This window comes from Armigeres subalbatus, chromosome 3, assembly GCF_024139115.2.
Source record: "Armigeres subalbatus isolate Guangzhou_Male chromosome 3, GZ_Asu_2, whole genome shotgun sequence".
Classification (NCBI taxonomy): Eukaryota; Metazoa; Arthropoda; class Insecta; order Diptera; family Culicidae; genus Armigeres; species Armigeres subalbatus.
The window spans coordinates 51,692,522-51,707,324 of record NC_085141.1 but is presented as its reverse complement, the minus strand read 5'-3'; the positions used below and the strand labels follow the sequence as shown (position 1 = coordinate 51,707,324).

The 14,803-nt window shown below is 44.9% G+C and overlaps 1 protein-coding gene across 3 annotated transcripts in view; it reads left to right on the top strand.

Moving 5' to 3' along the window:
* The window catches only part of LOC134225217 (E3 ubiquitin-protein ligase RNF13), a 40,727-nt gene extending 28,131 nt beyond the window's left edge, over positions 1-12,596 (top strand). For all 3 annotated transcript variants that reach the window (XM_062705097.1, XM_062705096.1, XM_062705095.1), the window contains exons 6-9: positions 9,311-9,510; positions 9,596-9,782; positions 9,850-10,333; positions 10,805-12,596. In XM_062705097.1, coding sequence (XP_062561081.1) covers positions 9,311-9,510; positions 9,596-9,782; positions 9,850-10,333; positions 10,805-11,246 — 1,313 coding nt within the window. In that variant the 3' untranslated portion in view covers positions 11,247-12,596. The remainder of the gene's footprint in view (positions 1-9,310; positions 9,511-9,595; positions 9,783-9,849; positions 10,334-10,804) is intronic.
* The last annotated feature ends 2,207 nt before the right edge of the window (positions 12,597-14,803 follow it).

Genomic DNA, 14,803 nt, shown 5'->3' with positions numbered 1-14,803 from the left:
CCACAATCGCTACACTAGACACGGTGGCCCCGGATCAGAGAAACGACTGGTATGACGGCGAATGTGAGCAGTTAGTTGAGGAGAAGAATGCAGCATGGGCGAGATTGCACCGCACACCGCACCGCACGAGGGCGAACGAGGCACGATACTGTTGTACTTTAATATACGACTTTACTCTAGGATGGTTGGGTACAAAGTAATCAATTTTCACATTTGTTGATTATCAAGTTGCTATGGCTGAACTAGTCGCTAGGGTCGCGACTGGTGGTAATCATTGACTACTATGTTCGTGGCTAACATTCCTCCCTTCTTATTTCCAGAACAGGTACGGCTCGAATCTGGACGGCATCCGGATCACTCTCTGTGGCCGGACCGATGGTGGTTCTGGAATGGGATCTATAGGTGGCTGGTTATCTTCTTCATGCTCCGGTTCTGGTTGGTCGGTCTGGATGCGACCGCGTTCGGGAATATCATCGAGTTGACTGGAACCTGCTTCGACTTCTTGGTTGGAAACCGCTGGCACTACTTGCACCTTGGTTCGTGGCTGGACCTGGGATCGGACGTTGGAGGTTGATGGAACAGGAAGTTGATGGTTCCTGCTCGACTTGACCTTGTTGAGCGGGCTGTACTGCTGGTCCAGGAGATTGAATTCCAAACATGTCCACCAGGATAGACAGTGGTGTGGAATCTGCTGCGCCGGTTGTTGCTTAACTAGAACGATGCTTGAGCTGGTTGGAGTGCGATCTGATGAGCTTCTTCCGTCCATGCCAATCGTCCAGTAGCACGTTGTGATTGACCGATGACCTCGATGATTACGCCGGATGCCTACTGCCACTTGTTGTTGCTGCGGTAGACCTTGACGTAGTTGCGCCATGCTTCCGGTTGAACTTTTCGTCTTGGCGTTGATTGAGAACCACTGACTTCGGTTGTTGGTGATGCAGGAGATCGATAACCGTCTTGATGTTTCGACCAAGCATCAGCTGCGAAGGAGTTCTGCCATTCAGAACACGACTGGGAGTGGTTCGGTAGACCTGGAGGAACGTCTGAAGCGATTCCGAGATACTTTACCCCTCGTTGATTTTGCGCAATGACCTCTTGAAGGTGTCCACAAATCTCTCTGCCTGGCCATTGGACTGTGGGTGGAAATGTCCGAAATGTGGCGATGTCCGGAAATGTTGAATGCCGTTCTTCCTGCACAAAACCGCGAACTGTTCTGACGTGAACTGCGTTCAATTGTCGGAGACTATGACGTTGGGAACGCCAAAACGGGCAAACAGCTCGTCGAGGAACTCGGTCACTGCTGATGTTTGTCGGGGATCGAACGATGCGAATTTCCGGTCACTTGGTGAAGGCGTCCACCACTATGAGGAAGTGCAGACCGTTGATTGGGCCGGCGAAGTCGATGTGGATACGCTCCCAGGGAGATTGAGCGAGTGGCCACGACTGTAGCGGAACCCTAGACGGTGTCTTCGAATGTGTGACACAGCTTTCACATCTCTTCACAAAATCAGCAATGTGGTCATCGATCCTCGGCCAGTACACGTGACTACGTGCGATAGCTTTCATCCGCTCCAATCCCGGATGTCCTCGTTGGAGTTATTTGAGAATCTGCTGCCGAAAACTGTCCGGAATCACCAAACGGTTGGACATCATGACGCACCCCTTTACTGCCGTAATCTGGAAAAGTGACGTAACAGCCATTTTACAACATGCATGTTTTCCATTTTTCTGTTAAAGAGCTCGATGAGTAGTCCAGGGTTGTTACGGAGATCCTGAAATATTTTCCGCGCCAAATCCGCGCCGACTGAAATCAAATCCGCGCCATTTCCGCGCGACATGAAATCCATTCCGCGCCAAATCCGCGTGATCCAGATCAAAATTCTAAGCAAATACACGTTAAATATAAATTTTTGTATAACAATTTATTGAGCGTCTTCTCTTCACGTTCTTTTTGCCTTTCTCGTACAACAAAGTTTTGCCTTTCTCGTACAACAAAGTTGTACCGAAAGGCTATATGATTGCTTCAAAAAATAATTTTTGATAGAAGGCCCGGAGACCCATAGTGTTATTTTACATATACGATAGCGCATGGATAAGACAGCGGCGGGTAGGAAATTAGCCACTGTATATGATTCATTGTTGTATAAACCCTTATTCGTTCTAGATGAATGTTATAAAGGAAATATAAAATGTTCCAATATTATGAAAGAATTCCTGACGACTTTTGAAAAATGATATAATATATCATGCTGAGTAGCTCATCGTAAAAGAAACAACCAATCAGAAACTGACAAATATCTTGAAATTACAAAGAAATTGACAAGATGAAAATGGGTGTTCATGTCCTTCAATAGACATGGTTTGTGTGCGTCGTGTTTTAGAATGGATTAAAAATGACAATAAGTGGCGTATCTCTCCTCATAACATTTGTTTTAATAATGCTTGAGAGTGTAATGCATGCCATTAAATAAGGACTTGGATATATCCGAAAAATAATGTTAATAACCTTGAAACGTAAATTTGTTCTCAACAACATTTGCTAATGAAAATAAAGCCCATCTATAGATAGGCATCAAACTAATTTTCAAATAAACTTCCTTAGATTTAGCATTTTATTTATTAAATTTCCACCTAAAACTAAATCCGCGCCAAATCCGCGCGAAACCCTAAAATCGTTATGCAAATCCGCGCCAAATCCGCGAAAATCGCGAAATCCGCGTAGTCATAACAACCCTGTAGTACTCGTTAACACCATTTTTGGAAAATGGCGTATACGTCACTTTTTCAGATTACGGCAGTTCACTACCGATAGAGCGTCTCGATGAGCGAAGAAAGGGCGAACTTCAGGGTTAGCGATGTCATCGATTTTGGAGGGCCATTCACGCTGGTTGTACTGGATCACTTGTTGGAGAACCGGGCACTGGAGAGTAGCGCCGCGCACCGATTTTAACGTAACTGGCAGCGAACTGATGGTTTCCTGGAGTGGAATCTCGATGTCGTCTTCCAGTTGAATCGATGCGATGATGAAGTTCTCCTCTGGTTTGACGTAACCGTTGATGAGGCGGGACAGTACGTCGGCATATCCAAACTGCGTGGTGGACACGTACTCGATGTCGAAGTTGTAGCACAGAAGCGTCAGGGCCCAACGTTGAAGGCGGTTGGCCGTGTGAACCGGAATACCCTTCTTCTGTCCGAATATCCGCAGGAGTGGCTGATCATCCGTCTGAAGGGTGAACTTGCGTCCGAGCAGCATCCGATGGAATTTCGTTACGGCAAACACCAGTGCAAGACCTTCCTTCTCAATCTGTCCGTAATTTGCCTCCGCGGGGGTGAGTGAGCGGGAAGCGTGTGCAACAGCTTTGAATGAGCCATCGGGGAACCTGTGTAGAAGGCAGGCACCGATTCCGGACTGCGAGGCGTCGGCAGCAACTATGATGTCTAGTGAAGGATCGTAGTGTGTCAGAAGCAAATCCGACTGGAGTACTTCCTTGAAGCGCCTGAACGATTTCTGGCACTCGCTGTTCCAAACGAATTTGGCATCCTTCTTCAGCAGCGCGTCGAGTGGCCGCCGCAGTTGGTGCATCTCCGGGACAAACTTCGCGTAAAAATTCATCGCACCAAGGAACGAGCGTAGAGTTGTGACATCATTGGGCGGTGGCATCTTGACAATGGCTTCCACCTTGGATGGGTCTGGACGGAGACCGTTCTCGTCTACGATGTGCGCCAAATACTTTACCTCCGGCTGCAGAATGTTGCACTCCTTTTCGGTTTTGCTGGCCACGAAGATGTCGTCCAGAAACGTGTCCACTCCTTCGAGATCGTCAACCTTGCTGTTCATCAACTGCTGGAAGGCCCCTGGAGCGGATTTTACTCCTGGTGCGTGCCGGTTGAAGCGGAAGAGACCTCGATGCGTTTTGATTGTGAGCAGCTGCTTCGAATCGTCGTCAACTTCCACTTGAAGAAAGGCGTCACTCAGGTCGATGACGCTGAAATACCGGCACCCATTGAGCTTGGTAAAGATGTCATCAGGGACCGGTAGCGGGTAATGGTTGGGCTCCAGGGCAGCGTTCAGTCCAGTTGAGTAATCGGCACAGATTAGTACTTTTCCTCCGAGCTTCTTCACTACGACGATCGGAGCCGCCCACTGCGAGAAATCGACTGGCGTGATGATGCCCAGCGATTGAAGTCGGTCCAGTTCCGCATCGATCTTCTCCATGGACGTGAAAGGAACTGGGCGCTTCGACTTGAAAACGGGTTTAGCATCGGGCTTGAGAAAAATATATAAAGCTCTTTTAGTGGAATGTATTCAACCGTCTAAGACGAATTAAGTACTGTCCATTTAATTCCACCAGTTAATTTTCGTTATCTTTGCAGATACATATTTCGACACTGAAGACGACCACACAGTTGTGGTCGAAATACGTATCTGCAAAGATAACGAAAATTAACTGGTGGAATTAAATGGGCAGTACTTAATTCGTCTTAGACGGTTGATCGGGCTTGAGATAGAGTCGGACCTTCATCTTCTTGCAGTGTCCGAGGCCGTTCTTGAACACTCCGGGATACGCAGCTTTGTACACTTGGATTTGATTGACTTGACCATCGGCAACGTGGACCTGGTTGCATATTGCAGATAGCGGGGTGTCCCACAGCTTGAACAGCTCGATCCAGTCCAGACCGATTAGGTTGATGCTGTTGTTGGTCACGTAGAAAGTTGCGGTTTTGGTGACACCTCCGAGTTTGATTGGGTATCGGAGTTCACCAAGTAGATGAAAAGCGTCACCCGACGCAGTCCGTGTTGTGGGAGTCTTCTTCCACTGCTTCTTCAAAACGATGCTGATGTCGGACGCGGTGTCCAACTGCAGAGTGACTTGAGACCCGTTGATATCCACCGTTAGGAACTTCCGTCTAGAAGTGCAGCTGAGCTAGTTGATGGAGAAAATTCCGTTCACGTGCTTCTTCTTCTTGAGTGCCGCCTTCGGTGTGTAGCTGCCACAATACCCTTCTTTGTGGCCGGTTTGCTTGCAGTTCCGACAAACATGCTTCGTGTAGGTGCAGTCCCGGACGTAGTGCATTCCGCCACACTGCCAGCAGGGTGTTTTTGGACCTTCGGACTTCGTCTTCTTCTTCTCTTTGGAACTCGGTGTCATCGGTAGAGGCTTGTTTTGTTTGACTGCGCAGATTGTACTCACCGATTTCTTGTGTTCTACCATGGCCGTGTCATGCTTAAGGTTTTGCAGACGTTGGCACTCCGTGATGAGTGATTCCAGAGTGCATTCATCCGCCGCGTTAGCCTCAAGCTTGGATAGGAGTCTCGTTCGGATGTCTGCGTCCTTCGACGATCGCAGCCCACAGGTGAAAATCAGGCTCTTGAATTGGTCCGCCGTGATCTTGCTGAGCTCGAAGTCTTCACAGCATCGGTTCACCGTCCCAGCGTACGTTAGAAAGTCGTCCGCGTCGTGCTTCGTTAGCTGGAAGCACTGGTACCGCTTGCTGAACAAGGAGATTCGGACGCTGATCAGATCTGTCAGCTTCTTCACCGTCTCATCGAACGAGTACTCACGGGGGTGCTTTGGGAGCACGAAGTTGACGTACTTGTCGTGCACCGTCACGTTGAAGCTTCTCAACAGCAACCGCACTTTCGTCGCATCGTCCAACTTCGCTCCGTCCTTGAGGAAAAGGTCTTCGTACTTTCGGTACCACCGGTCGAAAACGAGCCCGTTGTCTGGATCGTAGACGAACTCCCGGATGTTGGAGGCCAGAGATTCGATGATGAACTCCGGGCTGCCCGCCGATCGATTGGAAACGTTTTCTTGATTGCCGAAACGTTCCATCATCTCCATCAGCCGGGTGTTTTGCTCCGCCATCGCTTGATTCTGCCGCAGGATTTGCTGGTAGATTACTTGAAAGTCGCCGGATCCAGACATCTTGAGAACTGCAACTCTTCCTCCAAAGCATTGAATTCTTGAAAAAAATCCTCGTCGCCAAAATGTTGTACTTTAATATATTAATATTTAATTATTCTAGGATGATGGGGTACACAGTAATCAATTTTCACATTTGTTGATTATCAAGTTGCTATGGCTGAACTAGTCGCTAGGGTCGCGACTGGTGGTAATCATTGACTACTATGTTCGTGGCTAACAGATGCAAACGGACGCGGAACAGACAAAACTTGATTTTTCGGAGGAAAAAGCGCCAGCAGAAAGATCGAGACCGTGAAGAGACAGAGGAACTGTACTGCGCTAATAACACACGAAAGTTCTATGAGCAGTTAATCCGTTCACGTAAGGGCCACGTACCACAGCCCGATATGTGTAAGGACATAAACGGGACACAAACGAGCGTGAGGTGATTCAAAGGCGGTGGCAGCACTACGAAGAGCATCGAATGGCGATATGGCAGACAACGGTGACGGTATGGTAATGAACCTAGGAGCACGCGTACAGGACATGCGACTTCCGCCTCCAAATCTCCAGGAAATCCAGGAGCAGATTGGCCGGCTGAAAAACAACAAAGCCCCTGGAGTTGACCAACTACCAGGAGAGCTGTAAACACGGTGGTGAGGCACTGGCTAGAGCGCTGTACTGGGTAATTACCAAGATTTGGGAGGATGAGGTTCCGCCGCAGGAGTGGATGGAAGGTGTCGTATGTCCCATCTACAAAAAGGGCGATAAGCTGGATTCTAGCAACTACCGCGAAATCACATTGTTGAACGCCACCGTACGTCAGGTATTGCACAAATGCTGCGAATACAACGTGCCCACACATCATCAACTTCAAAGCCGCATATGATACAATCGACTGGGACCAGCTATGGCAGCTAATGCACGAAAACGGATTTCCGGATAAACTGATACGGTTGATCAAGGCGACGATGGATCAGGTGATGTGTGTAGTTCGAGTTTCAGGGGCATTCTTGAGTTTCTAGGGAACGCGCAGAGGGTTACGGCAAGGTGAAGGTCTTTCGTGTCTGCTATTCAACATTGCTTTGGAGGGAGTAATACGAAGGCCAGGGAATGACACGAGTGGTACGATTTTCACGAATTCCGTCCAGTTATTTGGTTTCGCTGACGACATTGATATGGCACGTAACTTTGAGAGGATGGAGGAAGCCTACATCAGACTGAAAAGCGAAGCTAAACGGATTGGACTAGTCATCAACACGTCGAAGACGAAGTACATGGTAGGAAGAGGCTCAAGAGAGGCCATTGTAAGCCACCCACCACGAGTTTCTATCGGTGGTGACGAAACTGGCGCACTGGGAGTTTTCGAAAGGAAAGTGCTGCGTACCATCTATGGTGGGGTACAGACGGCGGACGGTACGTGGAGGAGGCGAATGAACCACGAGTTGCATCAGCTGTTGGGAGAACCATCCATCGTTCACACCGCAAAAATCGGAAGACTGCGGTGGGCTGGGCACGTACAGTAATCCGGTGAAAATCCGATTCCGACGGGAACAAGAAGGCGAGGTGCACAGCGGGCAAGGTGGATCGATCAGGTGGAGGACGATTTGCAGACTCTCCGCAGACTGCGTGGCTGGCGAAATGCTGCCATGAACCGAGCTGAATGGAGAAGACTTTTATGTATTGCAAAGGCCACTCCGGCCTTAGTCTGGAAATAAATAAATGAGACAATGGAGATTTTTTCGACCACGAAAAGTTTCATCCTTACCTAGGCGGGAATCAAACCCACACTCCCTAGCGTCTAGACGATTGATGTCGCTAACCGCACGGCTACGAAGCCCAGGAAGGTATTCTTTGAAATAGTCTGATAAAACCAATTATAACTTCCTTCCTTATAACTCTGTCAGCAACTCACGAAAGTTTTGCAACCAAGAAAAAAATAATACAGAAGTTATGTAGAATAGAATCAAACCATTGTAATTAGGTTCAAAACTGACCTCCGGTTTAATAAAAAAAAAATAGAACACCTAGTTGAAGTACAAAAATTTTTACCCTGTAATTTTTAAAGTTTAATAAAAACCGGGAAAATTTGGCAAAATTTATCGGTTTGGTTTACTATATAAATCATATTCAATTGCTTTGAAATCATCGAAGTAGGGCTATTGCGAACCACAACTGAGAGTCACATAAGTCACTTCAAAGCAATCGAGCACGGCATACAAAAACAAGGCACTATCGACTCGTATGAAAACATCAATTTTCATTGTAAACAATTGACGTTACTACTATTGCTGCTCTGGACGAAGCAAGCCAACGCTTTACTATTTAATCTGGTCTTCTTTTGCACTCGTTCATATTTCGATAGCAATCATGTCACTTTTGAAGTGTCATTTGCTTTACGAGCTCACAGGAGCTCACCTTGATTCTGTATACCGTGGTGTCGACAATCACATTCAGTTAACAATCAGTAACTTAAGGTGTTTCAAGTGGCTCCTGCTTGCCAACAGTCAGGATACACTCCACAGCCAGGACTCCCGGCTCTCGTGTTTCGTCGCCTTTCCACTCCCCTTTTTGTCAAACATCCAAACCAAGAGGATCTGTTCCCTATTGGCGACCTGTACGGTTTTCAGTAGGTTTTGCTCAAGTTCTTTGCTGATGTTATTTTTGCCACTCGCGAACTCAATAATAGCGTCGAGCTGCTCTACCACTGCCCTCATACTTAGCGTGGTTCCACTGGTCGTAGCAGTAGCCGTAGAAGTAGCTATCGACGGTCCCGCTCTGCGTGCAGTTGCATACAACTCGCTGTCTCCCTGCCACCGAAGCAGCCTACTTCAATAGTCAACGCATCAATCGTTCCGTCGAATCCGTCCCACATACCCGATGTTGCTCTCAGCTGCGTTGTTCATAGCTGCTTCGTCAAGAGGGGTGCCATCGATCTTCCCACCTTCCAACAACTTTGCCTCAAGACGCTGCACGTACGCATTGTCGACATTCAGTTGCTCTGGATCATACCGAGGCAGTACCAAACATTGTTAATGACGTATATCGCCACGATAGGTCTTGGCGCTAGCGCCACGATAGGTCTTGACGTTGAAAATGTCGGAGAAGTGTTGTCCACCAATCAAAAACTGGTCGATTGGTGATTCTATCTTCTGTGGTGATCTCCGGGCGTACCAGTGCAAAGGCTGTGCTGGATTTAGAGTATGCGAAAGTCCATTTTCTTGGAGGTGGCGAAATCAATTAGTCACTGGCCGTTCTCGTGGACGCTGAGCTTACCAAAAGTCGGTCTAAAACCTTCCTATTATAATACTGTTAAACCCCAACATATCAAACCCTAGGCAAGATTTGCAACTCACAGATTCCATCTGTTTCTTGATAAATCAATTTCTTTTCTATCTTTCTAGAACGCATGTCGGCTAACCATGCCGATGACATCATGATTCCATCAGTCTTCATCGGCGAAAGCAACGGCATCTACATAATCGAGAGTTTCCTTTACCCGTTGCCCTACGCGCTAATCATAACCGATGACATACCGTTCAACATCAACAACAACCTAATCATCCCATTCGCCATCATTGTGGGTCTTTGCTTCTTCATAACGGTGAGTCGGCTGCCTTAAAGCATAGCCCAATCATGAACTAAATCTAACAATGTTTTTTTTTCTTGTCGAATTGCGTATTTTGTAGGTGTGCTTCATGATCATACGTTGCATTCGGGAACGACGCCGCAGATTGCGACACCGTTTGCCCAACAGTATGCTGAAAAGAATTCCGATTGTGAAGTTTGCCAAGGGGATGCACTACGATACTTGTGCAATCTGTCTGGATGACTACGTAGACAACGAGCGGCTACGGGTGCTACCCTGTCATCACGGTACTACATTTTCGGTCTTTTAGTCGAACATGTGGTTCAATTTTGTTTTTTATTAATTTTTTTACAGCTTATCACGTCAAGTGTATCGATCCATGGCTAACGAAAAACCGTCGAGTTTGTCCGATTTGCAAGCGAAAGGTTTTTGCCCGTGGGGAACGCAGGCCGCCGCGGCGCCGTTCATCCAGCGATAGCATGTCCTCGTCCGATCCGGACGAGCACACTCCACTGCTAAACCCGGTCAATAACCAACCGACTGCGGCGAGTTCAACAGTTGCTGAACCAGCGAACTATCAATCAAACGAAGGAGCGGATGGTGCCACTAGTTCAAGAACGGCGAGTATCATCCACGTGGTCAATATGACCTCCGAAGACGAGGAGTTGCTCGATTTATTCCACGCCAGGGCATTGCAAATCGCACGGCACTTGTCGAACCGTCATACCGTGCCGCAGCCTTCCGCGCAACCGGCCAGCATCGAAGAGGGAGGCGAATCACCATACAGTTCCATTGTTGACGAACCTGCCACCACGTCCGCATGGTCCCGATTTGTAAAGTGAGTATAAAGATCCGAACTCGGTATCAAAAAGTACACTTGTTTCTATTTGTTAATTTTTTATCTGCTTAGCAACGTAAAATTATAAAAAAAAAACTTGGAATCAAATAATTACTAAATTTACGGCAAATACAATTATGCACATTGATTTGACCTAAAATTGTACAATAAACAAAAATCACCGCTAATATCTTCATAGTTTTTTGCGGTTATAATGTTAAAACTATCATTGCGATGATTACAAAACTATCATTTACCAGGAGTATTTAAGAGTGTTGCAAGATGTTACTTTGTATCGTTGGATTCATATAAAATTATCTTGAAAAATTAAATTTAAATTCGAGATATTTATCGTTAGTCGTCGTTATTAAAAAATATGTCTTATACCTATATTGTGAAGTTGATAAAAGATCAAACCGGTTGAAGCGTAATTTTTTTTGCTATTTTTTCTAATATGAAACTGTTTTCCAGCAAAATGCGCTTTTTCGGTCGCAATGAACCGAGCCATGAGATCCTTTCGGACGAAGACGACGATGATGTCGAGCCAGCCATCGGTGACACGCACCCGATCGCCACCGTTAGCCGCAGTTCCGCTGCCGCCAGCAACAACATCCTGAACAGCAATCTCAGTGGGTCGTTCCACGGAGAGGAAACAACAGACGACGAGATGGTGGGCGCTAGCTTCCTCGACGATGCTAAGCGGCGTCTGATCCGATCCGCACCCAATCTTCCCTTGGCCAGTGGAATGGCTAGCGGTTCGTTGGGTAGCTCAGGCGCTCGTGTCGGGGTGGCAGCTCTACCAAATGTTAACTTTAATCCCGGTCGAGCAAGCCGAAATACGGGCGATCCGGGTCGACGTAATAACCGGCCCGAAGGTGGTACTAGCAGCTCCCGCGGTCACTATCCCGTGTAAATAGCTAGTTGAAATGGATAACCGGCTAAGGTAAGTCCATTGTTCTTCATATTTTTAAGGGAGGAAAAATGAATTCGAGAATAAACTAATCGGAGAAGTGATAACGTGCAAGTGGATAATTGTAATTCACCGTATTAGGTCTAGCAGTCCAAGACACGCAGCGAATGTAACTTCCATTTATATATGTTCGGTTAGTGCAGCTTGGGCTTCTTTCGTTACTTTGTACCATAAGTACCTAACACATTTGTTCGTATTCATTTTTGTGTCATTTTATTGGAAATCAACTTTATACTTGTTTGTAAGACACCTATGGGATCTTTAGATAATAAAGATACATCAATCGGAAATTGTATAACAGAAAGCCTGAATGTGATCGGATTTTTTAAAGTCGTTTATTTTTAAATATTTTATTCATTATGAACACTAGCAGTAAACATAATAAAAAATAACCGAATGAAGGAAATTCCAATGTGTTGAGCCCAAATTGTGGTACAGCTATATTGCGGGAGACAGATATTTATCCATTTTTGTTCTGGTAGTGGATGTTTGCGTTGTTAGAATTTAGATTTGACCTACCTTCTAATTGAACAGTTGAATTAGTTTTTTTAGGTGATGTCGGATAAGCGAATCTAACACACACATTAAATAATGTATTCTATGCTATCGATCAACAACATTATATTATTTTTTACCAACGAAATTATTCTGAGTGTTAGATGTAATCTGCGTATAGTTTCAGTTGTATTCCTATTTGATTAATCACACCTCCTTCATAGGAGAAATATCCTAAATTGTTTCATGCTTTGAATTAATGGCGAAACGATAATTACCGCGCATAATGCATTCGTAGATGCTGTACAATATTAGTCATCTATTATAATAGTAAATGTAAGATAACATATGTATCTCGGATGAAAAAAACAACAACATAACGGGAGAAGAAACTTGGATTCATCTGTACTAGTTTAACCACGACGGTATAGTTCATGTTTATAAGCGAAATGTATCTCCTATCGCGGTAAAAATGTTAAAACTTGGAAACAACTCTTTACTGCCAGTCGAGTCTGCTGCTGGAAAATCGTGTTGTTTGCCATAGCGTACGGTACCTAAATAGTAAAATACATTATAATCGACCTATAAGCGAAACTATGGTGAGCAAAACTTGAGAGTTATTACATTTGCATGAAAAATCATCCAAAAACAAATGGAAAAATCTTTATGCAGACAGGTGTAAAATGATAATGTATTTAGTGCACTAAGTAGTTCTCTGGTACGTAGCATCCCGCAGGATAACTCGCAAAACACAAGAAACAAGGGAACGCAGAATGGAATAAACTGAATTTGACTGAAGCCAAATTGTGCTGGTTCGATCTGTGATATATCACTGCCATCAGGTAGGTATTTATATGCAATCATCATCTATTATAAGCAATATTCCTCGACCAACCATACTATTTCAACAACACTACAAAAGGAGTTATGCATTGTCCAGGGTTTGCGCAAGACTATAATAAATATAATGAGCGTTTTATAAATTTGATCGAAGTGTCGAGTGGAATCCAAAGTAAGTACGACTTCCTGTCAAGGTACGTCTCCGATTTTTTTTTGCTCCACCTAGTCCAAAGATAAGTAAACTTGTGGTGGCTAACATTGTCATGTACATCCGATCCGGCTAGCTTCTCTTTTCACTTTGATATAGGTTTTCTCATCTTTTCAAAGTTTCGTGTCATAATATCAAATCGATCTTAATAGGGGGGAAATGCTTATCTAATCTTCCGGTCAATGTCATCATATAGTGCATATACTCCTGTATATATACGATTGTGATGCATCACCAGTGCTACGATGTGCACGTATTACCTGGCAATCTAACTGCATTGATTGTCTGCCTTTTCAGAATTCCCAATAATATTCCGTTTAAATATCACAAATGATGGTTTATTGTTTGTGCTAAGGGAAAGAAAAGTGCAGTGGGTATCGGCCAAGTTCCCCCTGGCGGTGCTAAAATGATAAGCGGGAACAATACCTAATTCCATTTAAATCTTTTAGTATCATTAGTGATTAGCACGCGTCATCATTTTATGTGGGGGCACGCATGGAACATATTTTTCAACGCGGGTGTCAGGCGGCTGACCCATGCTCGACCAAAATAGTAAAATTTAGCTATTTGATTATTTTTATTTTATTTTTATGTTTGTCATCAAATGATTAGGAGCTTATTTTCAACATCACATAACGCAAGAGAGGGTAAAACTCTGCGTTGCATAGAAAAGTTTAGGAGGTCCCAGATTCGGTGCATTGTTGCACTGTCGTGTGGGGCATGGTTGTCCCGTGTCGTTTATAGCGATGTCGTTCCCGCATCTATGACGCCTTTGCTTGAACAAATCATTTTATGTAATGGCGGGACATGTTAATAATTCATTCTAGTTCTCAAATATTTTGGTAGATACTTCTGGAGGCTGTCAAGGCGGTGGGAGGGACATTGCCTATGAGTGGCAGAGGCGGCTGTGCTCTGGGCGGCAGCATGGTGAAAGCAGTTTCGGGATAGTTAGGATTCAGTTTTCATACTTAAGAGAATATCTAGAATAATATTATATTTTGATGAGTTAACCTCCATTTTTTAATCACGAGCTTTATTTAGTAGCATAGGTTATCAGTACTCGTAATATACTTAATTCGGTGGGCACGCTTGGAACACATTTTTAACTCAAGTCCGATCAAAAGTGTAAAATTTAATTGATTAATTCTAATTCAGTTTAATTATTTTAATCTTTCTACGTCAAATGGTTAGGTATTTGTTCCCCCACCCCTCCTGCTCCCTCCTTTTCTATTTTATGTTTCCAAACTTAAACCAACGTGATCATGCTAATCCCAAACTGCACGTACCTATATCATATCAATCTACATAGCTTTTTCGACAATCATCAGAAAACGGATTTCAATCATTTCCCTTCTACCATAAGTATAAATCATCTGAAAAGTTTCTAAGCTATAACAAACTCTATCGTTGCGATCCCGAACTGTCTGAACATCTATCATGTACATAAACACAACCGTTTCTATCTCTACAAACAATTCTCTAATAAATAGGTTCCATAGCAGTCGCTAGAGCCGGAAGCGGTCAACAAGCCGCTCCACATTCTCCTCCTCTATCTTCTATTCTCTCACAAGTTTACTACCCTGAAACTGAACTGTTTCGGACCCCTTATGGGTCTGAAGCAGAGGACCGGACGCTCGAGCCTACCAGTCAGTGGATGGAAAGGTCCGTTGTGATAAAGGGTCTATCACAAGCCTCGGATAACCTGGAATAAGTTTTCCACGAGTCGAGTTCACATTGATTTCATGAGTTATATAAATTAATCGTCACGTTGAAAATTTAAGCCAGCAGTGTAAACGTATTGCCTAATGTCATACAACGTAGATTGGCCACGGCCCGGGGATACGTTGAGTATAACAAGAATAACAAGAATAATATCAAATCGATCTTAATAAAATCGTACTACTCGTTTCAGCACTTGCTGTATTACCCCCTCCAAGCAATGTTTAAAAGAAGACAC